Source organism: Dipodomys ordii, unplaced genomic scaffold (assembly GCF_000151885.1).
Source record: "Dipodomys ordii isolate 6190 unplaced genomic scaffold, Dord_2.0 Scaffold18, whole genome shotgun sequence".
In the NCBI taxonomy this organism is placed as follows: Eukaryota; Metazoa; Chordata; class Mammalia; order Rodentia; family Heteromyidae; genus Dipodomys; species Dipodomys ordii.
Genome location: NW_012267234.1, coordinates 14,391,286 through 14,417,563, shown reverse-complemented (window position 1 = coordinate 14,417,563; position 26,278 = coordinate 14,391,286). Strand labels below are relative to the sequence as shown.

The 26,278-nt window shown below is 45.2% G+C and overlaps 1 protein-coding gene across 1 annotated transcript in view; it reads right to left on the bottom strand.

The window, feature by feature from the left end:
• The window catches only part of Vat1l (vesicle amine transport 1-like), a 77,155-nt gene that overhangs the window by 37,740 nt on the left and 13,137 nt on the right, over nucleotides 1-26,278 (bottom strand). Inside the window, exons 4-6 of the mRNA XM_013012696.1 lie at nucleotides 10,778-10,920; nucleotides 4,331-4,434; nucleotides 2,216-2,271 (exon numbers count right to left, since the gene is read on the bottom strand). Of these exons, the coding sequence (XP_012868150.1) occupies nucleotides 2,216-2,271; nucleotides 4,331-4,434; nucleotides 10,778-10,920 (303 nt within the window). The remainder of the gene's footprint in view (nucleotides 1-2,215; nucleotides 2,272-4,330; nucleotides 4,435-10,777; nucleotides 10,921-26,278) is intronic.

Below are 26,278 nucleotides of genomic sequence, written 5' to 3'. Positions count from 1 at the left end.
ACATATGTAAGGTGCACATGGTGTCTGATGAGTACTGGGCACGCTATAAACACTTGTATTATCTTAATTTGGAAGGAAGACATGTGACTTAGTGCCTAAGTGCTCTAATTTGGAGTGTGACTGCCCCGTGGGGATTAGCTTCACCTGAGCCCATCATCACTGTGATGGGCTGACATGTCTGATAATGAAATGCCAGCTCGGTGACAGTTCTAAAATGGAGGATAATTTAAGACAGCTGAGTGAGAAATCTCTCTCTGGTTCCAAACATGCCTTTGTCAAATGGACATAAAAGTCTTGTTCTTCTGGAACTTTTCACAGCAAAGTCATCACTCCTCTTCTCTGCCTTCTCTTCTGATTCACTTGCAACCAATTAAGGAGTGATCTCTGAGCTGGAATGACCTCCAGCGACAAGGTGTAATGGTACCCTTGCTTGAGCCGAAGCATCTGTCTCTTCACCCTGGCTATCCTTTATAAATACCTTCATAGAGCCCCGGCCCACTGCCACAATTTCGTGAGCATGGCATATTGAGATGGTGCGTGAAGGGAAAACCATCTGTCATTCGGAACCAGCATGGCTCCCTGCAGCTGCCTGTCAGCATCGCATGCCATTGCAGCCCCGTCACCCACATGGCTGAGCAGCAGGGAGCCTGTCTCCAGCCCAGGCTGCCGACAGCAGCCTGCAGGAGGTTCCACTCTTGCTCTTGCACAGCCTGTCAGCCCAATGACCCTTCCATCAGGTTTCCAGGCCCACATAAAAATTCTAGAGTCGGGGACTTGGGGTTGACGATTCTGGCGGTGAGTGTTGTCACTTAGAAGGAGCCTAGGAAAACCCCACAGAACCACCCAGAGAATGGCCAGCTCTCCCTGCCTGCCCTGTGCAAAAAGCTTCCACCCATCCTGCTATTTTTACCATCCTGTTTCTACCCTTGTCTGAGATTCGATGTAATATGGGTTTCTAACGTTGGGGTTCTCTCCCTCATTAGACTATTAGAGCTACAAGGGCTCCAAATGGACCAGCTACAGTTGCCATGATATCATGATGCAAGGCACAGAGCCACCCATAGTAGGTGCTCATAGAGGGTCTGTATGATAAACACTGATGGAGTGACAGATCTATCAACATAGCATGGGCTGCATAGGAGACTAAAGAAGCAGCATCTCCTGTGCGGAAGGTGGGGGGCAGAGACAGAGGAGAGCCCAAGCGAGTTTTTTTTTGGGGGGGGGCCCGGTCATGGGGCTTGAACTCTGGGCCTGGGCGCTGTCCCACAGCTCTTTACTTCAAGGATAGTGCTCTACCCACCTGGGTCACAGTGTCACTTCCAGCTTTTTTTTTTCTGCTTATGTGGTGCTGAGGAATCGAACCCAGAGCCTCATGCATGCAAGGCAAGCGCTCTACCACTGAGCCACCTTCCAGGCCCCCAAGCTAGTTTAATTCTAGCATGGATAGCTCTAGATGGGAAGCTGTATACATGCATAGTGGGAGGAATGCCCAGAGGTAAGTCTTCTCAATGGCAGGCAAAGTAATCGCACACCGAGTTTGCTAAAGCTGAGGGATCTCCACCTCTATTTCTAACTCATAAGGATGGGGACAAAGAGAAATCCCAGGTGCCTTCAGAGATCTGGCTGGAAAATAGCCAAAGGGAAAGGCTGGCCACTTTTTGGAACAAATGCATTGATGCTAATTCTGTGTGTGTGTGTGTGTGTGGTGTGTGTGTGTGTGTGTATTTGTGCCAATACTAGTGTGGGAACTCAGGCTGTCCCTTAGCTTGTTTTGCTTAAGGATGATACTCTACCACATGAAACACAGCTCTACTTCCAGCTTTTTGGTGTTTATTTGGAGATAAGAGTCTCATGGACTTTCCTGCCTGGCCTGGCTTTGAACCAGGATCCCCAGATCTCAGCTTTCTGAGTGGCCAGAATTACAGGCATGAGATACCAGCACCCAGCAGATGCTAACTCATTTTTTGACTGTTGAGAGAAATGCCTACATGCAAACAACACCTGCTGAAATAATGATACACGTTTTTCTTTTTTCATCTTCCTGGACAGCCCCACATCTGTGCTTCTTTTAGGCAGCAATATCCAAATGCTGTTCCTGCCATGCACATGGAGCTGGGCAGGGATGCAGGCTGTACTGACAATGGATGATGCAAATGACAGACAACTGACCCATCTTTAGATGGAACTGACAGCGTGCAGATCCCATGGTACTTACTGATTTTGCAAAGCTGAAGAAACTCTTGGTCTCTCCAGTTACCATGTTGGATGAGCCTGCCAAGGAAAGATTCCCAGATCAAGCAATTGCTAATGAAAACTCAGTATCTTCTCATTATCACACATGGGATGATGACAGTTGTTTGGTGCAGAATTGGTAGAAGCTTAAAAACAAGTTTAATTCAGCCTGGGGAAAAGGAGGGACTTAGAAATAGGGGATCAGAGGTTGATTATAATGCTAAAGTGTCCCTGAGCCAAAGGGGAAGTGACATTTCTCATGGTGACACTACAATTATTTTAGAAAACCAGGTGTGACAAAAAGTGATTTAGGTCAACATTTTAATATAATGACTATTTGCTGAAATGTCTCCTTGGGTCTGTTCTCTGTGCCTTGAGTATTGAAGTTGCATAGGAAGCTACTTTGAGGATCTGAATTTGATTGCTGGGTAAGCAAGAGTTTCATTCGTAGAAGCGGGCAGGGAAACTGAGGAGGGCAATATCGATGAACGGAAAGATGAGGCTCAGAATAAGGTAGATGAGGCAAAAAATACATTCAGAAGCCAAAGAAATGGCGTGACCACTGAGTCAGGTCCAAAGATCCTGGGCAGAAAGAAAAAAAAAAAACCACTCGAGACAAAGGGTATGAGAAAATGGGTTTCATCAGCTGGAATAAACAATATGCAGATGGAGATAGAGCTGGAGTTGGGAAAGAGTCTCTAAGATGCACAGAGAGAAAAGACGTCTTTGTGAGTTTTCTATGGTAGGTGTGGGGATGAAGAAAGCTTTAGCAACACGGGGAAAAACAATGCTGATGATTCACCAGTGACTTTCTAATGACTGTCACAATTTGCCCCCGAAAGAGTCAGGAGTAAATTCTTCTCAGAGAATAGTTATTTCATGAACAACAAAAGCCACAAAAGAAAACACGTGTTTTATACATGACTGTGTGGCCTGTGTAAGTTGTCATCAATTAGTTAATCACTGCTCTGATTTGGCAAATGACAATCATTAGCCAGCATCGGCTTCTATTCCTGAGTCACCAAGTAATCAATGCAGTGAATTAGATAATGGTGACATGAGCAAGTTGAAAGTGCACCCAAATGACGTCGTGGGGGGAAAAAATAGAAATCCCGGTAATTGGTCAGTAAGGACGAATCAATGGTCCATCCACATTTTGTTAGTCATATCCGACATCCAAACAATGTCCACTGACTTCTTAGGTTCTCTTTTCAATAATTAATGTGTCCAGTCTCCAGAAAAAGCACACGGTCAGGATAGAAGCAATCAGAACACCCCTAGCAATGAAATGGTTCCCAAGTGTGGTAAGCTCAACTTTTTTTGTTACAGTGATTTGATGATGACAAAAAAATCATATTTATAGCCATCAAAGATGTCTTTTATAAGCTCTACAGCTAATAGCAGAAGGATTTTCTTTCTCAGTTACTCAGAGTTAAGGCTCAATTTCCATTGTGCCTGTGGGGCAAGTGAGGTGCCAAGAATTTCAAATAGCAGATCGCTCCGGTATCATTTCACTGTAGAATATGACTGTGGCTTATCTGTGTCTTTTCTGACATTGTACAGGCTGATATGCAAATGAGCTGCCTGCCTAGGATGGTGGACAAGGAAGAGAAGAGGAAAAGAAAGGTTTCCTGCCTTGGTTTTGCTTGGAAAATTACTCCTACTTGTTTTCATAAATCTTTTGCACACTCAAGCGAATAGAAGCATGTGAGACAGACAGCTGAGCAGAGACAGGAATAGACATATGTGCAGAAATAGAAATAGACTGCTAATCCAGGGCTCACCTCTCCCTTGGGATAGATATTCAGGAGTAGATTAGAGAAAAGGGGTGGGTGGTGTCTGTGTTCTGCAACTTCACCACCTCTTGTATCCCATTCACTGGCCCCCATCTAGTGGCTTCCTTCAAAGCCATTAGTATTTTCCACCTTCCGGAGGTCAAGTCCCTTAACGGTTCTACTCATTCTCATTGACCACACTGATGTGGCCCTGCCTTCACCCAAACACAGACTGAAATTATCGATCTCCAGTCCTACACCCATTTCTGGTTTTGGAGCCAGGTGCCCCCTGTGACTCACCCTGCCCCTCTGTGCACACTCACCGTATAAAATGTAGGTCCCCAGGGGTTTCAGAAGACTGAGACCCTTGCCAGTGTTGTCCCCACACAGGCAGTCCAACACGACGTCCACGCCCTCAGCAGAGATCCTGAATGGAGGGAAGACAAAGCAAAATGCTGTCGGATGTCAGAAACCAAGGAGTACAGCCCTTTCCTTCCCTGTGTCCCATCACTTGACTTCCAGAATAGGAATGGTAGAGCTCCTGGAGAGGCCTTGGAGGGAGGTTTATCTCTGGAGTCCAGCTACACACACCCCTTGCCTTGCTTTACTATGTGGGTCCATCCCGAGAAGCCCATGGCAAACGGAAAATAGTTCTCGGACCCCACCTCGCCGCAGGTCAGCAGCACGGTGCACTGCAGCCATTAGCTCCTGATTTCTTAAGTGGAAAGCTGTGATTGGCCGAGGCTGCACAGCATCATGGGAGAAAAATCACACTGTACATCACTAACCCACAGGGTGGGATCGGGGTGAGAGACCCAAGTTCAAAAATAGAAGCACAGTTTCCACTGAGTGCCTACTGCTCCCAGGCCAACGTAAAGTCAAAATATCCTCCTGAGCCAGGAACTGGTTATATAAGGATGTCACAAGGCCGGGGACAGCCAAGCCTTTGTCTGACAGCAAGTACTGAGGAGGAGCGTGGGGAGAATGAACTCAGGCATTGAACTCAGAGGGCCTGAGTTTCTATCTCTCTGCCTCACTCAACTTCTCTGAGCTCTAACTCCTTCCTTGTCAAAGTGGTTCCTTGGTTTGTGGTAAGAATGAAATGAGGCAACAAACAAAACATTGGTCCCAGGCTTGGCACAGCAGTCATTCAGCACATTAGTTAACAGCTAAAGGCAGAGCTAAGAGATGGTTCGGGCTCTGTCCAAAGTGCTGAAAATGACTCATTGGTGGTGAAGGAGAAGAGAACTCAGTACTTCCTGCTCTTTACTGGCTGCTAGCCCAGTGGGGCAGGCCCAGCGAGATCTAACTTTCAGACTTCTCTTTGTACAACCTCTTGGGACAAACTAAAACTGAATGTTACGGTGAAGGAGTAAAGAGAGAGGCACTTCCTTCACTGATGGAAGAGTGTCATAGAGAGAATCCACTTTTGTACTCCACTGGAGAGACCGAACAATCATCGTCCTATTCATTTATCTACCCACTGATGGTCTCCCTCAATCCACTTGACAGACATTTGCTGCTTCTAGACGATATCGTGGAGGGACTGAAGAATGGGAGGCTTGGGAGATGGGAGGGAAGGAACTCAGCCCATGGAGATTCCCTGTTAAACAGTCTGTCCCTGTTGTGCTCAGACAGGAGTAGCATTTCCCAGTTCTGTCCATGTGTGAGATAATCTTGTCTTAGCAAAAACCTTCATTTTTCTAGCCCCATCTTTACCCCAGTGAAATTCAAGCACCACAGTGTATATCAAGATCTGGGAGCAAGATCCTATCTCAAAAATGAGCAGTAAAGAACACGGCTAGATGGTGGCCCAGCTGAAGTGGTGGAGCAGCAGGCGAACAAGTACAAAGCCCTGAGTTTACACCTCAATAGCACCCAGTTCCAGTCCATCAGCCACTACACCCATGGTGAAAAATCCTGAGAATCACCAGCCGAGCCAGCTGACCGAGTAGAGGTACTGGCCACCCTCCTGGCTCACTTCCCATATCTAGGAGTGTCTGACAATGCTGTCAATGCAGAACATAGAGAGGGTGAGGCCCAAGCACCGTGGTTTGGATGTCTGCTTTCCTTGCTGCCACGAATCTCCACCGATTTAGAAAGCAAACATGGATAGCCCCAGCTCTGGGCATAATTCAGCAGTGAGATATTTTGGAATTGCAGACCCAAGATCTTTGTGTGGCTTCTTCCTTTGTGCCCAGCTACTTCTGGCCGCTGTGGGATAAATCCTACCCTTGCTTCCCACCCGAACAGATCAAGGAAGAATGTGCTAGAGTAGAGATCCCCCAACAGTCCGTACTGAGAGACCTTCTTCCACCTTGCCAGGAAGTGAATTCCTCTTAGTAAAGTCCACTTAGACCCTTCACTCCCCTTGCTCTTTCCGAGTGTCCCTTTTTTACCTAAGGATTTGTCTGTCTCCTATATCTGCTCATCTCTGGCACACAGTAGGATTCTCACGACAATGACACACAGTAGGCTTCTTACTGAATACTTACTACTGATGGCTCCCGTGAGTACTCAGCCACGTCACTCCAGGAAATCTTTTCTAGATCTCTGTCTCCCTAGTCTCTCTAGGTGACTTGAGTCTCGTTCATTTCCCCTGGTAGTTTAGTAAGCACCCACTATCTTCTAGGCACTCGGGGTACAGAAGAGAAGGAGGTAGAGATGGTGCCTGGTTTTTGGAGCTCACACCCTCAGCCTCACCTTTGACCTAAGTCTGAGATTTGGGCATTTGAGTGAGTAGAATCCTCCCACAAAGAGCAGGGTGTTTCCCTGCAGGGGCTTGGTGGTAACCAGCCTGGCTCTGTCTAGTCTGTTTCTCCATCTTCTAGAACTGGTACACCATGGGCAAGTGCTTCTTGTGCCCCAGATCCATGCCCCATCTCCCCCGTTTCCTTGCTCTATTGCTGTGTTTATGGCATGTAAAGGACATCACCATCACTTCTGATGCCCCACCGCTGATCCCAGTACGAAGAAGTCTTGCTTGCAGTGTCATGGGTCACTGTGTCTCATGCTCTTTCAAACTCCCAGCGGCTCGGCCTTTTTTTGCCCTGATTTGCTGGTTCCCCTGACTGAGGTGTTCCTCTCCCACTCAGCCTGCACACTGTGGTTAGATCTATCTTGTTTTGTCATAGACTCTTCTTTCTCTCCGCTTCAGATCGGCATTGCTGACTCCATTACTGACATCATCCAATTTGAACTCCAGGTCGGGACTTCGAGGAGCCTTGTCAGGGGCTCTGTTTCTAGCTAAATGCATCTGGTCCAGCGTAATTGGACAGATTGGTGGGGTCCAGGGATATCTATCGACACAGGCACAGGAGATGTCATGAGCAGCTCAGGGTCACGGGCGTCTTCATTACCTCCCATGCCCGTCGTCCTGGAGCAGCTCTGCCAGTTCCAGGATTGGGACATACCAGGCTGCAGTGTGCACTGTCAGGTCTTGGGGGTTGGGTGGGCACTACTTCATAAACAAATGAGTGAGGACTAACACTGCTGCTAAGCTTTCTACAACTCATAGAATGGCCTCTAGAAGGCCTGATATAGACCATCATCAGGACACCCTCAGGACCAGGCTACACCTCGGCTCCCTTCTCTGAAAAAAAGGACAATGTCTTCTTTGTAAAATGAAGACAGGACCAGTGACTCAGGCCTGCAGTTCTAACCTCCTCATCTCAGGAAGCTGAGATCTTAGAACCATGGTTCAAAGCCAACCCAAGCAGGAAAGCCCACAAAATTTTTTTTTAAATCTCCAATTAACCAGCAAAAAGCCACAAGCAGAGGTGTGGTTCAAGCACTAGAGCGCTAGTTTTGAATAGAAAAGTTAAGGGACAGTATCCAGACCCTGAGTTCAAGCCCCAATATTTGTAAGGCCCAAAATTGGGCTCCCCTGTATCATCTGGGCTTCTGTTTGATGTTGCTTGCCTGGAACCCCAGGTGCCCAGTACCTCCCTCTTGAGGGTGAACCCCACTATCTTGCTCATTGAGCTGTCTCTACAACTTTGGATTTCCGAACACGGGTATCTGTGTTTCAGGCTCATTGATGCGTCTGTGTGGTAAATAAAGAAATATCAATGATACTTGAATGAATGAATGACCAAGATCTCACATCATGCTGTGCACCACTTACCACCAGCTGAAATTTCAAATACATGCTTTGCAAACACAGCTGTAGATGCAATAAGCTACACAAATGTTAAGTGTGCAATCCAGTGAGTTGTGACATTGGTTTGCCCCTGTGAAAACATCACCATCATCCAGGTATGGGAGGTATCCTTGCAGCTCAGTAAGTAACCAAAATAGGGATTGGCAGGGAATTCATAAACTCATCTCAGTGGTACAATCGGGTTCTAAGTCTCAGTTTCAGCATCTGTGAAATGAGGATTTTTTTTTCTTTTCACTCAGAACTGTGAGTTGCACATATCATAGTCTCAGCAAGTTTTTGACAAAGAAGGAGGAGGCCAACATCTTACCTGCCTTGCCAATCTCAGCTCCCCTTGCGGAGACACTTTGCCCAGCAGTAACACCTTCCTTATCTCTCTAGTGCCCCCTAGGGGTTTGTTTGCTGTGACCTTCTCTCTGATCTCCTATTTCTCAAGTCCTATTTGTAGTCAGGTGTGCAGGACTTGATGTTGCTAACTCTCTTGTTATCTCATTATCTGTTTTCTCTCAAAGAGATGGACAGTGTCTGGATGTAAAGGTTAAGTCTGCATTGTTGTAAATATTATTTCTCTGTTCCTCTTGGCTCCAAGCCAAGCGTGCATTCAAAGGACGATTAAGGATCAATTGGTTTATAAGAGAGTTTTCATCTCAGTAAGGTTTATTTCATTATCTTCTTGTTTGCTGTACGTGGAGCTATGTCTGTAATCCAAAGGCAAACAGAAATTGCTCTGCATAACATGCTGATTGCATGTTAGCACGTGGATATTTTGCTTTGGCTTTATGTCCGTATGCACTGAGAATTTGCACAAAGCTGTCATTGCAATGGGATGGAAACTGGCATTCTACCTGTATCCCCCTTACTATGGTAAATTCTTTTAAAAGAAATTTCCACACTGTCTTTCTAATGATCATTTTTAGGGGCTGCATAATATTTTAGCATGTGGGGGCAGCATGTTCGATCACAGTTTCTTCTCTGTCGGTGATGGCTGCTGGCTGCTGGAACTTCCACTTAGGGGCCAGGCTGCAATTCACTGTCGACATACGCTGAGCACTGATGACACAGAAATATGACACAGGCACAGAGCGTGGCTCTGCGACAGACAGCTTGGTACCTGCAGCTTAAATCTGGGCTGTTTCCTAAGGGGAGGATTCTTGGGTAGACGCTAAAATCATGCTCACAGCATCCTGGTCATTTGTAGTCGAATCCTAGCCTCTCTACTGAAAACCTCAAGGAGCCATGGGAAGTCACATTTGAGGGAAGGTACCAGGGGAGGTGGGTTCAGACGTCGCTGCTGTCTGCTTTCCAGACAGCGGTAATCCAGGGGTGAGCAGGCAGGCCAAGGCTGGCCAGGGGCTGAGGGGAAAAGGAAGTGGAGGAGGCAGGAGGAAGACATCACTTTTACAGAAGAGCAGCCATCTACTGATATCCTGACCCTCTTCCTCACATCTTCCTGCCTCCAGCTTGCCTGACCTCCTTTCAGTGTGCTGAATTGGCCCCCAGAGCCTTGGCACACGTCATTTCCTTAGTCCAAAGTACTCTTTGCATTGGGTAAACACACCCTTCAACATTACGCTCAAAGCATCGTCTGGTTGGTGAGAGCATGCCTTTCTCCACCAGAGCACATATCAAAAGAGCCAATCAATTCATGCTCTGCACTACACGGTTGTTTTTTATAAATTGTAAGCTCCATGCACAGGAGCTGGAGTGAAGACCCTTCCTAGAGCACCCTGCTTCTAGCTCTGTTCTTCCTGTGGTAACCATAGCCTGTGCCTCACTCTTCAGAAGAGTACTCTGTGTAGAGTAAGCATGTGAGCATCTAAGTCAGAATGCCTGGTTCACACCTAGGCTCCTCCATGTGCTATCTGCACACAGCAAGATGAAGCTGTCCCCAAGACTGCTTCTAGTAAGGTGGCCAAGGGCCTGAGCACAAGCAATCACATTTGAGCACAATGTGTGTGTATTCATTCTGGGACTAACACATAAAATCCTCCCATTCCTGACCTTCCAGCCAACCACAAGCAAAAGACCCTAAGACCCTAGACAAGAGTGGAACCGGAATTCGTCAAGAGCTTGGTGGGTCCCTGAATTTCCTTACAGAAGATTATCCAACTTGAGCTGCTTACAAGTGGATGGGAAAGAAAGGTCTAGAGGTTAAGACTAGCAATAGCTAACAAAACTTCCACATATTCACTCTGTAAGTTACTTAATTACTTAATTGCTTGGTTCTGTGGGGATGACAACAGATGTTTATCATTATTGCTACTGTTAGCCTTGATTTATTTATTTATTCCTTCATTTTTATTTGCTGGTCCTGGGGCTTCACCTCAGGGAGCTATCCCTGAGCTTTTGTGCTCAAGGTTGGCACTCTAGTACTTGAGCCACAGCTCCACTTCTGGCTGTTTTGTGGTTCCTGGGAGATAAGAATCTCACAGACTTTCAAACCCAGGCTGACTTCAAAACACAGATCCTCAGATCTCAACCTCCTGAGTAGCTAGGATGACAGGTGTGAGCCAATGGTACGCTGGCTGTTAGCCATCTTTTAAACACATGCTATGATTGGTTGAGAGAAGAGAAAGGGTCGGCCTGGTGCTGACCGGAACGAACACCTTACTTTTTCACTTCTTGCACGTAGTCTGCATTCCTGTCAAACAGGTGAGTCACGGAGTCTTTGATTGCTTCGTGCTTGAAAGTAGAAGCGGTCCCAAAGACAGTCACATTGGGGACAGTGGAGCACAGCTGAGCCACAGCTTGACCCTGCAGATGACATAAACAGGTGAGTCACACCCAAGAGCCAGTAAGTTAAATGAGGTGTCAGCTGACCCAAGTCAATGGTCTGAGACAGAATGCGCATTTCACAGACCCTCAATAAATCTCCATTATCTCACACACTACCAGTCCTGTTGGAGGCAGGCTGCATCTTCCACTCTAGCACTATGAACATGTGTCGGATTGGGTCAGTCTTGGTGGTGTATCGATTGTGCATTACAGAATGCTCAGCACTCTTCCCAGCTTCTGCTACACACCAACAGCAGCTTCATTTTTCTGACTGTAACAGCCAAAAATGTGTACACACGTTGCAGCATCACAACAAAACCTGTCTCAGGTAAAAGCCGCTGGTGCCGAGAAAACTCACCAGAAATCAAACAACCTCAGCAAGAGACTGAACTATTTTTATGTGTGCCCTCCTGGGACTTGGACTCAGGGCCTTGCACTTGCTAAGCAATGTTCCACCACTTGAGCCACACCCTCAGCCCTTCTGCTTTCATTTTTCTGAGATAGGATCTTCCTGAATTTGCCCAGGCTGGCCTTGAACTGTTAATCCTCCTGCCTCAGCCTCCCAAGTTAGCTGGTATTACTGATGTGTACCACCAGACCCTGTCCCAGAAAATAGCATGGTATTAAGACCAAAGAAGAAGGTAACAAATAAAGGTTATCAAGCCCACACCCCCCATGGGCAACTGGAGCTTACTTCTTCTGAGGACTTCTATGAGAAGGTGCAGCTACACCTCAGGGTTATTCCAACCAAGAGATGACAAAGCTGCAGTATTTATCCAACTATCCCCACCCTGGGGTTGGTGAAGGGCTACAGTAACCCTTGCACACATCTGGCTTATTCCACTAGGCCTAGGATGTTCTGTGCAGAACCTCAAAGCAAGCAGCCTTCAGCATACCCAGCAGCCCTCTGTATAAGTCAAGGACCTGGTACAAAAATGTGATACTCAACAGGGACTTGATAAATCTTCATTATCTTTCCCCTTAGGAGCTTATTATCTCCGGGGCTGAATGAAGGTGCTCTGGCATATAAAAAAAATCAGTAAGAGGTCTTAAATATGAAATGGTCTAGGGGGAAATTACAAGTGCCGTTTTCCATACCCTCTTCCAATATGGTGGAAATTCAGGATACTGGATGTAATACTGCGGCCACATGTGTTCTTAAATCTTCCAGTAAAAACCATGCTGTTTTTAATGAAGATGTGTTCCAAAACCACCATCTCTTTCCAGCATTTCATTTGGGGAAATTATCCTACCAAAGCCATCTGCCATGTGCATTTCTGCCTCTCCTCTTATTTTCATGTCTTCAATATGGTGGATAATTCCGGTTGGCAGGTCAATTTATGGAAATGCTATCTTATTATGGATTGCAATTAGAGGCAAGCTGGAGGGACTCACAGGATGTCACAGGTGGAAGACTGTCCTGTGCATCTCCCCATTGATTTATAGATGACAGAGAGGACACCCAGAAAAGGCAAGAAGCCCGCCCGCAGGTTTTCAAAGGAGAACTCTGATTTGAGCCAGTGCCATTTTCTATTATTTTGTGCTGCCAACTTACTTGGACATTTCAGCTAAGTAGACTTTCATGTCGTAAATAGACATGTCACTGGCACGGTCCCTTGGGGGCCAACACACAGATGTGAACCTAAGACCGGACAGGCGATGGGTTTCTGTGCTAAGAATAGTTTTGATGTTTGTTTAAGTTTTTTATCCCAGATTTTGTAGAACAAAGAGGAGTCTATCCTTCTTAGTGAGTGTAAATCCCAGTAACTGATGTAGTAAATCCTTAAAACTCATTGGCCTTACATACATTAATGAATGTAGCTGCATAATTGCAGGGCTTGAGCTAACTTTGTTAGTACTGGGGCAGGAAATTAGAAATTAGTTCTAATATCCTGTGGTCTCCTTTCTGTTGTCGGTCCTCAGGCAAACAGGACAATTCTTCATTCTCCTCTATAAGTGTATGTAAGTCTATAAGATGTGCTATAAGATGACAATGTTGGAGGCGACTGCTATGCCCTTATTACTACGTCCCATGTCTTCACATATGGCTGCCATTTTGGCATGTAACTCTACCTGGCTGTCCCCAAAACAACACAGAAACTCAACAGATCCAAAACAAGGTTCACAATCATCTCCAAATAAGCTGTTCTCTGAATGCATTTGCTAGAGTGCCACAGCTAGGTTGCTTTAACATAGAAACCTCTTCTCCCATGTGGGAACTCTAAGATCAAACTAAGGTATAGGCAGGGTTAGTTTGTTCTACAGGGAGAGAGGGAAAAACCTGTCCAGAGCCTCTTTCCTTGGTTTGGAGGTATCTACCTTTCTCCTTTCATCTCTTCTCTATAACAGTTCCTTGTCCAAATTTTGTGCTCTTATGAGGATACCAGTACTTTTGGTTTAGGGTTCATTTCTGTGTGACACTTCACTAATGTCTTTCCATTTCATCTATGTCGCTGCCGATGGTAGAATTTCATTCTTTTTTTTTTTTTCTTCCTGGCCAGCCCTGGGGCTTGAACTCTGGGCCTGTACACTGTCCCTGAGCTTCTTTGGATCAACGCTAGGGTTCTACCAACTGAGTCACAGCACCACTTCTGGCTGAGTAGTTTATCACAGACTTTCCTGCCCAGGCTAGCTTCAAACTTCAATCCTTAGATCTCAGCTTCCTGTGCAGCTAGGATTATAAGCATGAGCCATCAGTGCCCAGTTATATTTCGTTCTTTTTATAGCTGGATGTTTTTCTGCTTATGTGGTGCTGAGGAATTGAACCCAGGGCCTCATTGCATGCAAGGCAAGCACTCTACCACTGAGCCACCTTCCCAGCCTATTTTTCCATTTTGTATATGTAACACTTTTTAAAATGGATTCATCCATTGATAGGCATCTAGGTTGAGTCTACAGCTCAGACACTGTGAATGCCATCCTAATAGGAGGAGAGATGGGACTTCAATATATTGATTTCAATCCTTTTAATGGAGCTGCTGGATCATATGGCAATTCTATGTCTAGTTTTTGTGCCTTTTTTTTTGAGAAGCCGCTCTACTATTTTCATAAGTGCTATACTAATTTACATTCCCATCAACAGTATAAGAGAACTTCCCTTGCTCCACTGAAGCATAGATTTCATTAGCAAATGCCACCTCTCACAGAGGCGGAACTTGACCATTTCCATTTTAAAGAGGGAAATACTCACGGGAAAGAGCGAGAGAGGGAGGGAGAGGGAGAGAGAGGCTCTAGGTATCTGGGTTGCTAACATACAGTCATGTACCACTTAATGGTAGGGATACATTCTGAGAAGCGCTTCGTTTGGTGACTTCATCACTGTGTAGCATTATTGTGTGCACCTGCAAACCTGGGGGCAGAGACTAATCACCTGACTCAGCCTATCACGAGATTGAGAGGCCACTCCCTGGGTACCACAGCATACTGTTTTACAGTAGGGTTTATTCCCATGGATAACACAGTCACTTGTTATCCTGTTCTGTACTTTTCTATGGCTCACAAAGTTGGTTTATACAGGACTCACCACAGAAATATAAGCAATGGGTGATGATACCATGATGTTTCAATGGTTACAATGTCATTAGGTGGTTCAGATTTGTTTTTGGCTCTGTTATTTATCTCATGGAGCCAACTTATGTGCCTGTTGTTAACTGAAATAAGCAAATGTGCCTCTAAATTATTTCATATAGCATATGCTATATTTCTCATATGGCATATAAGTATCACATAAATATATATGTAGAGCATGTATTATATGATCGCATAAAACCAGAATCACATACAATTTGTGTATGTTAGTATCATGTGCACATACAATTAGTATTTATTACATATAAATTATAAATTAATAATACAATTATAAATGTGGTATATAATATATAATTATTATAAATCATTTTAGTTATAATTTATATTGTTACAAATTACACAGTAATATGGCATTATGACTACTTATACTATGTAATTATTAATATACGAATATATAATTACCAGCTAATTATATATTCAATTAATATATGGTATGTAGTATTTAATTAATAATAGACAATTAGGACTATAGTGATGATATAACTCATGCCAACACAAACTCAGAATACATCTATCTGCAGCCTTCCAGCACAGGCAGTAGGAGCCCTCAGTGAGTTTTCTTAATAGTAAATAATGCTCGGTATTTAAAGGGCTTTCCTTGCAGTTTTAGAAAATCTGTACCCTTTTGCCACTTCCAGCTGTTTACTCTCATTTCTCCTTCTTGCCTAGTAAATACCATGCACTCGATAACTACTTGGGGAAGATGGAATGAACGTTCAGTAAAAAGTATTTCGCAACGAACCTGCAGACCCAGGACATGAAATGAACAAGGCCATCCCTTCGCCCAAGGCTGCAGCACAGGGGGAGAGAGGTGTGCTGGTTTTCATTGCCTTCCCTTCCCTCTGAGTGAGCTTCCGCACGAAGGCCCCATTCTCTTCTCAATGGCTGAGAGGACACTGGAAAAGGAGCTGTGTGTCTTTCATCCCACGATGAGTAAGGCACAATGCTAAATGGCACCACAAGTCCTCAACACACCTTTTCAGTCATATTTTAGCTGCCCATGTATCCCCATTTATAATGGGGATGGTGAAAACAAAAAAGGGCTTTTAAAAGCCAGTGTCCCTGACTCTAAAGTCACACTCCGATGGTCCTCCTATCTGTCCCTCTGAGCACTCAGGCTGTTGAGCTGGGAACCAGCGTGGTAGGGAAATGCAGGCGTCCCCAGACTCGGTGTGAAAGGCTTCATGATAATATCTTTGGGGAGATTTACAGCCACATTTCTATGAGCCCGATCTATGTTCTGGGGCTTGGAGAACCAGACCAGAGACCTCAGGAAACCTGGGGAGAGTTGTTACAGCTACTCTGGGTCCTTATATAACTCTTAATGACAGACAAGCAGTTTCAAGTAAGATCTACTTACAGAAGAGCCAAGCATGGTAGACAAATGGTTAGAGGTACAGCTGCATTCCTATGAAGGCTCACACACCGCCTGGCCCACATGAAGTGCTGAATACTGGCAGGCTTTAGCTATAACCATTTGGGAACTGGGATCGAGCCCAGCAGAAATTCTCATCACCCACTAAATGGGAATTTAAGACAGATGATCCTGTCAGCACACTGAGATTCAGCATTTGGTATCGGGGGTTCAACTAAACAAGAGGCTGCTCACGCACCACTCAAAGAGACTCACTCTACAATGTTGATCTCTCATCTCATGGGAGAAGTGGAGCTTTGGCCCCACAGAAAAAGACCCAGAGTTCTTCTGAAGCTCCTCTCTGCCTCTCTTGATAGTACCTTGGTCTGTGCTGCCACCACGGCCACCAAATCCTTCCCCTGTCTTTTCTCCTGGCTGATTCCTGAGCATCCTCTGACTCTCAGTCTCCTTCTGCCGCCCTTCCATCATCAAGTGGCTATGGCTGTGTTTCTGAGCATGCATCTTAATGGAGGCAACAGATACGAATAAATGTCCTATTGAAAGTACAATGGCATACCTAAGCCATGGAGACAAGAGCCCCAATTTCAACCACTGATAAGACCCCATGGGTGCACTAGGAATCTGCGCAGATGCGGCACACCAAAGGCATGCATTAAGGTAGCAGGAAATGAGATAGAAACAGAAAGGACTCTCCTGGGGCCAAGTTACTGGGGCTCAAATAGGCCTTGTGATTGAGGCAGGCTCTCTAAGACAAGAGTTGGCTCAGTATCCAAAGTTTGGTTGTTTTTGTTTTCTTTTTAAAGGATATTTCTACTGCAGACGTACCCATTTCTATACACTTGAAAGAATTCAGTTTATCTTATCCAAACACTTGTTTCCACAGCTCATGGAAACCACAGACCACCAGCATGGTCAAAGGACGGCAATCCATCAGCAGGCTGAGCTGGAGAATGCACCAGAAGAATTCATGGAGGAAATAATGAGGGATATTTTTTTCTCCAAAAACTAAAAAAGAGATTTTTAGTTGTGTTTCTCTCCATCTTTATCAATGCACTGAAGCACTCCCAGCCACACAAGACAATGGCACTCGATCATAAAATCTACTCATTGGACTATTTGCACTAGCCATTTGCTTTGTTTATGACAATACCACCTCCCACACTGGGATTCTGACACAGGGTCAGAATCTTTTTCTTTTTTCAGATGAATGCTATCGTTTGCCTGGCTCAACAATGCAGTTGACTTAGTGGCTGTAAAAACAGGAAATTTCAAATCGCCATGGTGCAAGCTGATTCCTGTAACCTACCATCTCAGGCAGCAAGGAATGTTCTAGTTCTTACCTATTATGCTCTGAGAACCAGTGGTTTCATTTTTCCTGTCTTGTTTGTCACTGGAAAGCTAGTGACCTACACCTGCACTCATTCTAACTTGGCAGGGGGGGGGGCGGTCAAGGTAGAAGGGTGAGAAACAGGCATTTTTCAAGTGTTTAAGATATAAATCTGGACAACTTTTTCCTTTATGCCAGGAGTGAATCTTGAACTCAGGGCCCTACATTCTCAAGGCTGTCATTCTACCACTTGAGCAACACCTCCGTCCACTGCTGGCATTTTTAATGGCTAACTGAAGATAAGAGTCTCAGGGATTTTTCTGCCTCAGCTGGTATTGAAACTGGGAACTTCAGATCTCAGCCTTCCAGAGTAGCTAGGGTTATAAGCATGAGCCACTAGCACCCATGTTTTTGGTTTTTTGTTTTTTTTTGGTCCTGTTGTGGGGCCTGAACTCTGGGCCTGGGCGCTGTCCCTCAAGGCTAGCGCTCTACCACTTGAGCCAAAGCGCCACTTCCGGCTTTTTTTCTTTTTGCTTATGTGGTGCTGAGGAATCGAACCCAGGGCCTCAGGCATGCAAGGCAAGCGCTCTACCACTGAGCCACCTTCCCAGCCCTGTTTTTGGTTTTTTAATCCAAACAAGCAGTAGATACATTCAGAAGATATGGTAGATAGGGTCTTCTTTGTTTTCCTCCCTTTTTCTTTTATTCACATGGACCAGAGCATCGATGCTTATGCACTGTGTCCAGATCAGCCTTGTCTTTATGGAACAATGGGTTGAAATGCAGGTTCTCGGGCAGGTAGAGGCCCTGACATCCGGGTTGAACCAACTTCCTAGGGGATGCAGATGCAGCTCAGGATGAGACCGGCCGGTGAGAACCAGCATCACCCTGTGGCAATTAGAAGAGAGCTCCCACAGTGCTCACCCACAATCTGTGATGAGTGTGTACTTTATTTCAAGCCAGAGCAGGGCACGGTGATTAGCACCCACTTTCTAAGTCCCCTGGGAAGAGGGGCTCTAGACGTACAGTGAAGGCAGAGACTCGATGGCATCACCGAAGCCTCCTGCTCTGATTTGCTCTTTGATGGCCCAGTAACCCTCTCCTTCCTCCGTGTCTCACGAGGTTGATGTCACAGTGCGTGGGTTTGGTGTGTGGGATCCTGTCAGTCACGGCATGACTAACATGGATTTCTGTGACTCAGAAATACAAGAGGAGAAATTAAGCCCCCGGCCCCATTAGCTGGAGCCGGAGCTCTCCAAGTATGGAAGTTTTGAGCCTTCCTGCTCCCTAGGCCTCAATGACACACTCTGGATCTGGTCTCTTGGCAGTCCTACCTCTGCTCTGTCACATGACTGCAATGGTGACAATACCCACCTCTCTCTCACCCAGTCTGCTCTGTACTCCTTCAGCAGTGGTGGAGTCAATGCACTGACAGAGAAGTGAAGGCTCTAGATACATGGATCGATTCAGACTCAGCTGTAGAGAGCTGATGGAGTTCTGGGCAGGACACCCAGCTCTATAAATAAAACTCAGTCTTTAGCATGGCCTCTGTTATATAGGTACTTATTCAAAGTCATTTTCCAGATGAAGGAAATGAAGCACAGAGAAACTGCCTCCAAGTCTCACAGCAGTAGCAGAGACAAGACTCGACCCCACATCATCTGTCTCCAGCTTTGGCAACAGGAATGGAGCCACTCCTCGCTTCTCTCCAAGATTTCAGTAAATTTCTGTGCAGTGGCACAGCCTGAATCTCCCCTTGCGGGGGTCCCATGGACTCTTGCATCTCTCATCAGCCATGTGACGGGGGGCCACAGGACAGCCCGGAGCTCCTAACTGGCCTCTTCACCCGAGGTGGACTCCAAAAGCATGTTCTAGGCTCCTGATCCATCCCAGCAGATGGCCAAGTTCCCTTCCTGAGGCTCTAAATCACCGAGGGTCAGGCCATTTCCAGGCTGGCTGTCTTCCACAGGGCAGATCTAGTGAGATTTCCTGGATGACTGCAACTGCCTAGCGGGATGCTGGATTTCCATTTCCAGCCAAATTACAATTTGTACCCAGTTTGAAGCTGTGGTTTTTACAAATAGTTCATTTTCAACCACATACAAAAAAGGTGTTTTTGAACTACTGTTAGGTCGGGTGACCGTGTAAACTCTACAATTGATTGTCCAAACTGACACTCTGTCTGACAGTGAAGGGAATGCTATTTATTTTCCTTGCTCAGTTGGCATAAACTGCACATCCAGGTAAACAGGGTCCTAAGTCCATCTTAGAGCCATAGGAACCCTCACTGGTTCTCTCCTTCAATTCTGATGCTTAGATCTACTGCTCATCCCTGGAGAGACCTCAGCCTACTCAATCTGACTGAGAGCTGTATCTAACGATGGGGATAATTGAGTCTACCTCACCAGGTAACTCAGAGAGTTAAGAGTTAGGCAGGTAGAGGCTCATGCAGGACTGGGCTCAAAGCTTACAAAGTAGAAGCTCACCTCCCTGACTCCTGTCTGCCATCTCACTAAACACAGGCATTGGTGAACTGATGTGCAATGGTGCAGGAGCCCGGCTGGGGAAGACTAGGCTGGAGAAAGGCATCATCTCATTAACCGGGACTCTTAGGGCAGGTGTCTGACCTTTGCTGCTACACCCTCTGATGTGATCAACAATGGCATCTGAAGGTGGCTGCTCTGGGGTGAGCTTCTCAAACGTCCACCACTGCTCTGTTCCTGCCAGCTCACAGAGATCACACATAAGGACTATGGGACATCAAATCTCACCACTGAGGTGGAGGGTTAGGGCCCATCCCAGCTGGAAGGTGACACTAGACTCTAGATCAGTGTAGTTTATGGGTCAGTCATGTAGGGAACAGAGTTGACCCAGACAAGTCCCCAGACAGGAGCAACCATTGTGATTGACGGCTGCTCATGGTCATTTCACCTTTCTACCTCCCTATCTACAGGTCTGCTCTTGTAGGAGTTGTCATGTGTCCAAAACATATTATCTAGCCATTTCATAGTGAAACACTTTCAAACTTAACTGGCTTTCTTTGTGCATGCAACAAGAGTTAAGTTATTCCCCTCTTGCTGACTTCCTTTGGTTCAATCCTGGGGATTAAACCCAGGACCTTGTACACATTTGGTAAGTGCTCCAATCATTGAGCTACATCCCCAGCCCTATTTTAACTCTTCATTTATTTATTTCCCATATTTGGAGTGTTGAAATCAGGGCCTCACACTTGCTAAGCTGGTGCTCTACCACTTGAGCAATACCTCCAGTCCAACTCTTTTGCTGGTTATTCTGAAGATTAATAAGTCTCATGAATTTCTAGATCTCAGGCCCTGGAAGTATCTAGAATTACGGGAGTGAGGTAGAACCTCACTGCCTGGCTCTTATTTCACTCTTAAGATTGTTTGACAAGTTATTTCCCTCCTTAAACAATGCCACCAATGTCAGATCATTAGTCACCTTTGATCTGAAGCCCCAGCACAATGCCAGGCACACTGAAGGTATTCACTCAGCATGGAGAGGAACAATGAATGAATAAATGAATGAATAAGTGAGTAAATACAAAACTACACGTGTGAACATGTTGTCATACTATGGGTCGGTGGAAGGAAGGAAGGAGACAGCCCTTATAAACAGAGCTCAACACATGGCCTGATCCCACCAATATTGACAATTAAGTCCTTTCCCTGTCATTCCAACAAGATCTTGGACCAGGTACTTAGACTTAGCTCTCCTAGTGTAGGCCAAGAAGGAGATCCCCGGGGAGCACTTAGAGCACAGACACAGAGTCTCTCAACATGCAGGGATATTCTTGGGTCATCCATTCCAAGGTGTCTGGTGCAGAGGGAGATTTCTGATTTGACTTTTTCCCATAATATGTCCAAGATGATAATAACAAGGTAGAAATGGACAACGAATGGCCTCCCACGTTAACCCATTTATTTGCAGGACAATTCTGTTTAGAAGGCCCAACGCTGTCCAATGGGTGCCTTGTGGCCAGTTTGGCTCTAAGGAAGCATGGCTCACACAACAGTGGCTCTGTGTATCTCACTCCCTCATCATTGTCCTTTGGAAGTTTGCAATACCCCACCTGCATCTGGAACCTTCTCTTTTCCAGACTGGCCAAGTCCAGCCCATTCAGCTCTTTGTCAAATGGAACTATGCTCAGTAGACAATGAGTTAACGGCAACAAGCCTCTTAAATGTGGCATAATGGGATTTACCTAGGCATCCTCAGGTCCAGATAATTCTTTGTTTATGCCAGACATTTCTTGCATGACAGGATTTGGGGTACCACATTTGAATGGGTCGGAAAAACCAGAATAATAACACTAAAACCACAGAAGGGAGTCAGGTTGCCATTACTAACCACAGGCTTAACCGTGTCATGCATTAACAGTTCTCTTACTGGTGCCTTCTCTCAGGAGAGAAGTCAAAGCGTACCATGGCATGTGGGTACCCTGGGCTGTGAGTGAAAAGAGAAATCTAAATTGAATCTGTTGCCTAGGGAAGATCTTACTGTCTACTGGACCATGCCAGAAATGTATCTCCTACACTTAAATAAAAAGGCGACTGGATGGATTCCCTAGCACAGTCCAATAGATATGGTGAGCCAAGATATATATAAGATCATATATTCATACTCATATTGTTATATATTATGTACTCGCTATATTTAGACAGATACTAAGCCCGGATTTGGGATGCAATGATGGGAAAACTCCAGGGCTTCCTAACATCCTCTGACTTGACCTCTAAGTATTTAGAGGTCACCCTCACCAAAAAGAACTCAAGGTAAATTACTCATAGTTTCTGATTCCCATCAAATCCTTCCTCCTGAAAATTTCCTGGCCTGAGTGCAACAATTTCTGCAAGCACAGCACAAACTCTGAACATATGCAAAAGCTCTCCTGATTCACATTAGGTATCAAAGAGTGACACGCCATGATCCTCAGCTCCATGATCAACTCGAAGCTCTGCTAAACTCTTCTTTAAAAGCATCACTGTGAATGCAATGTGTGTCCAGGCCCACTGTAAAGAATGAAATTCAGAAAATCTGGGACACTATCTATCTATACAATGCCAACAGTACTGCCGTATCTCAGAGATAAACCCTCCACATGATTTGATGTATTATGTTCTGGGTTTCTGTTATGGATTACCAATGCATTTGGTTCTCCACAAAATTGGAAACACAGTGAATAGCACTGTGATTATATTTTTTTCTCTCTAAGCTTATATTATGAATATTTTTGGTGGATTGTGACAACAGTTTTAACACCATCATGTTTTGAATGGCTGCAAAATATTCTATTATGGAATTCTACTGTAATTCCTTCTACTCAATCCATGTCTTACAGCCAATTATATTGTAATGCAATTATAAGGCATATTGCAGTGAATATTTTTGCATACTATTATACAAGGTGCAGTCTGAATCTATTTTGTCCACAATTGTTAACTTGGGCTCTAGTCCACTGCTGGCTGAATTTCAGAGATGGTCTATGTTTGAATAGAGATTGGTTATCTGCCTTTAATTTCTTTAGGAGATACTCCATGAGTTAGGGTTTTACCCTTTATTTTATAGTTTTGTTCTTTTTGTCGCAGTACTGGGGATAGAACTCAGGGTTTCTTGTATGCCACGCTGGTGTTCTACCACTGAACTATAACCTTAGCTCTGCAGCCTACATTTTTATATGGCAGTTCTACTGGTAAGCAATAATATGGCCATAGGCTCATAAAGAGATTTGGGATAGTAAAGTAGGAATTTCTATCTTTGTGGTTCACAAAAGGATATCATAAAGAGCCTGCTGAGGACTATCTCTGCTTTGAAGACTGTATTTTAGTAGTGGCAAATCAAACACGATCCCTGGCTTGATGGTTTACAAGCTGTGTTAAACCATGAAACTGTGTCTACATGTGGCACTCTTTTGATGATAGCATACTCCAGCTCTATTCTTCTGTCCTTTGACCATGCATCTGTGACCTGCATTTGTCTGTGACTGGGGGTCATATAGCCCGGTATAAGGGTGACAAAGACCTGCCTCTACTTGGTCTTGTGGGGTGTGAGCCCAGGCCTTGCACTAAATGTGCAGATATTTTTTTCCCTCATAATGAGCTGTGCTCAAGAGAACAGTGCTCTGTTCAGTTGTTGCTGTTGGGGCTTAAAATATTTGCCTTCCTTAATGCACTCCTGACTGGACGTGTCTTTTAATCACTGCAAATCCAGGCTTTCGGTCTCACTAGCGTAAATAATCCCCTGGAAGGTTTAAAACTCTGTGGGAGAAATCAGGGGTCTGGAAAGTAAGGATTGCCAATTAAATTTGTATTTGCTCAGTCTAGGAACCTTAGTGGAACTGACCTTCTCTTGGGGCTGTGGGGTGAGGAAAGTTCTTAGCCTTCTTCTCTGAGCTGGGACAGCTTGGTTCAAACCGTCTACCTCATCCATTGCTCAGGATTTCTTCCTTGCCCTCCCTCTGTCCATCTCGCCTCTCAGAGGCCAGCACATATCATCAAAAGACAGTTTGGAGCAAGGCCACTTTGACACTCCAAAAATAGGTGAGAGAGAAACCATGAACAGATGGGTCAACCCGGATTTGCTGTCTCCTTTCTCCTTCCACACCTAGTATTTGTGCACTGATGCATTGGTTTTGAGGGGGAAAATTCCCAGTATGGATTTTACCTCTTTCCTTGCCAACTATCTGATTCTGTGTCACTGGCTCCATTTCAAAACTCTAAGTTAAAAAAAAGTCTCAAAATTGCCTGGCGATCATAGTCTATGCCTCATGAATTTGGGGGAACGCAGATAAGATAATGAATTCAATGTCCTCGGCAGTATGCTTGTGAAAAAAATTGAGCGTGGAAAGTGCATCGAATACTTAATGTTACAGATGTATCATGTATATAAACACACCTACTGGCATTGAAAATCGCTACTTGGTTTTATCTTGAAATGAATCCATCTGTTGATTTAAGACTTACGAATAAAAACTTAGTGGAGGTGTGAGTCTGGAGAATGGGGAGGTTTGGGGAAGCCAGCATTAACAGGGTTCTCACAATGTCTCTGCCAACTCTACCACCACCTGTCCCTGAAAACCAGCCATGCCCACATTTGCAGCTCTCTCTCGCCAAAGATCACACTCTCCTGGGTTTTGTACCATGTTTCCTGGCTACTTTAAGAACTATGCTACCCAAGCTGGGCATTGCTGGCTTCTGCAGGTCATTCTAATGGCACAGGAGGCTGGGATTGGAAAGAATATGGAGGGGGGAAGAATGGAGGGGGAAGCTGCAAGAAAAGGAAAAACAAATAAAGAAATAGGACAGAAAGAGAAGGGAGGAAGAAGCGATAGGCAGGAAGGTATGGATGGGTTTGGTTGGGGAGGAGTCTAGCTTGTGAGAGGGCTAAGCAAGGATCCAACTTCCTCTTCCTGTCCTGCAATACAGTTAAGGCAAACTTCATCTACCATAGAGTGAGTTGGAAAAGCCACCTATCAGGATAACCCGTGGTCAGCTTAGGACACAGGGTGTCTATAGCTGGGGCCGACAGCCTGGTGGGAATCAGGGGGAACAGAGACCTCATGGCCGCTGTTTGCTACGTGCTCATTTGTCTCCAGTGGAGCTGATTCGTTTTAATATGGCAATCATATTTGTAAAAGCAACCGAGCCCTTGCCTGATATGTCATGGAGGATGCAGATGGGTCTCCAGGGTCATATAACCTCAGCCAAGATCAGTGCACATGCTTTGAGCTCTCAGTGTGTGTTCAAGGGGCCAGATCTCCAGAGCAGAATTTTCCTTAACGTTTAATTGCACCTCGTATGTTCAAAGAAACTGATGTTTGCAAAGGGACAAGTAAGAGCATCCCATTAATCATGAGAGTGCCAAGCAGTGGCTGTGAGACAAGACATGAAGGGAAGTGAGATTATTTCACCACCCTCACTTCCAGGAAGCTGAGATTGCTTCACCTGCCCCCACTTCAGGCTTCAACAGCTACTCACCCTCACGCAGATCACGTGATGTGCTGCTCCCTTGTTTCCGGCTATAAATGTCAAAGGACCACTGAGTAATGCTTTCTAATTGGACAATTATAGCAGTAGTAATAATAGGATGGTAATAATGGTAGTAATATAGCAGCGAACACATGAATTTTCTAGGAGCCACAGAGCATGTTAATCCAATTACATGGTCCCTTTTATGAAATACCACATAAAGATGAGAATATGGGTATTATGCTTATTTTTTTAACAGATAAAGAAATGAGGTTACAAGAGGTTTGAAAAAATGTGCCTTGAGTCTGTGGAAACTAGAGAAGCAAGGATAAACTAATTCTTCTCTAAATGCTAGATTTTTTTTCTGGTATACAGGTTAGAATTCGGGGCCTCATGTTCGCTATATTGAGGCTTTATCACTTGAGCCATTCATCTAGCTCTGGTTTTTTTGTGGGTCATGGGTCTTGAACTCTGGGCCTGGGCACTGTCCCTCAGCTCTTCAGCTCAAGGCTTGCTCTCTACCACTTGAGTCACAGTGCCACTTCTGGTTTTCTGGTGATTAACTGGAGATAAGAGTCTCACAGACATTCCTGCCCAGGCTGGCTTTGAACTGCACGATCCTCAGATCTCAGCCTCCTGAGTAGCTAAGATTACAAGCATGAGCCACTGAGGCCTGGCTCAGCTCTGGGTTTTGTTTTTGTGGGGTTTTTTTTAAATTTTTTTTCAAGAACTCTTCTGCCAGGTTGGTCTTGAACTTTGATCCTTCCACTCTGAGCCTCCAGGTAGCTAGATTTACAGACATATGACCATCACCCATGACTAGCCAAAACCTGGGTGATCTAAATAACTTCCTTTGTTCTTCTTTCCTTAATATCTTCATTCTTTTTTTCAAGTAGTTAGTGAGCCACATCTACCTGCTGGGCGATGGGCTTAGAGCTTAGGATACAGGGTTGAGGGATTATACCACCCTTGCCTTCCAGGACATGAAATCTGGAAAGTTAAGGCCCAGGACAACTCCAGCACTGAATCTGCCTGGCTTGGAAATCAGCTGGTCAACCAAAG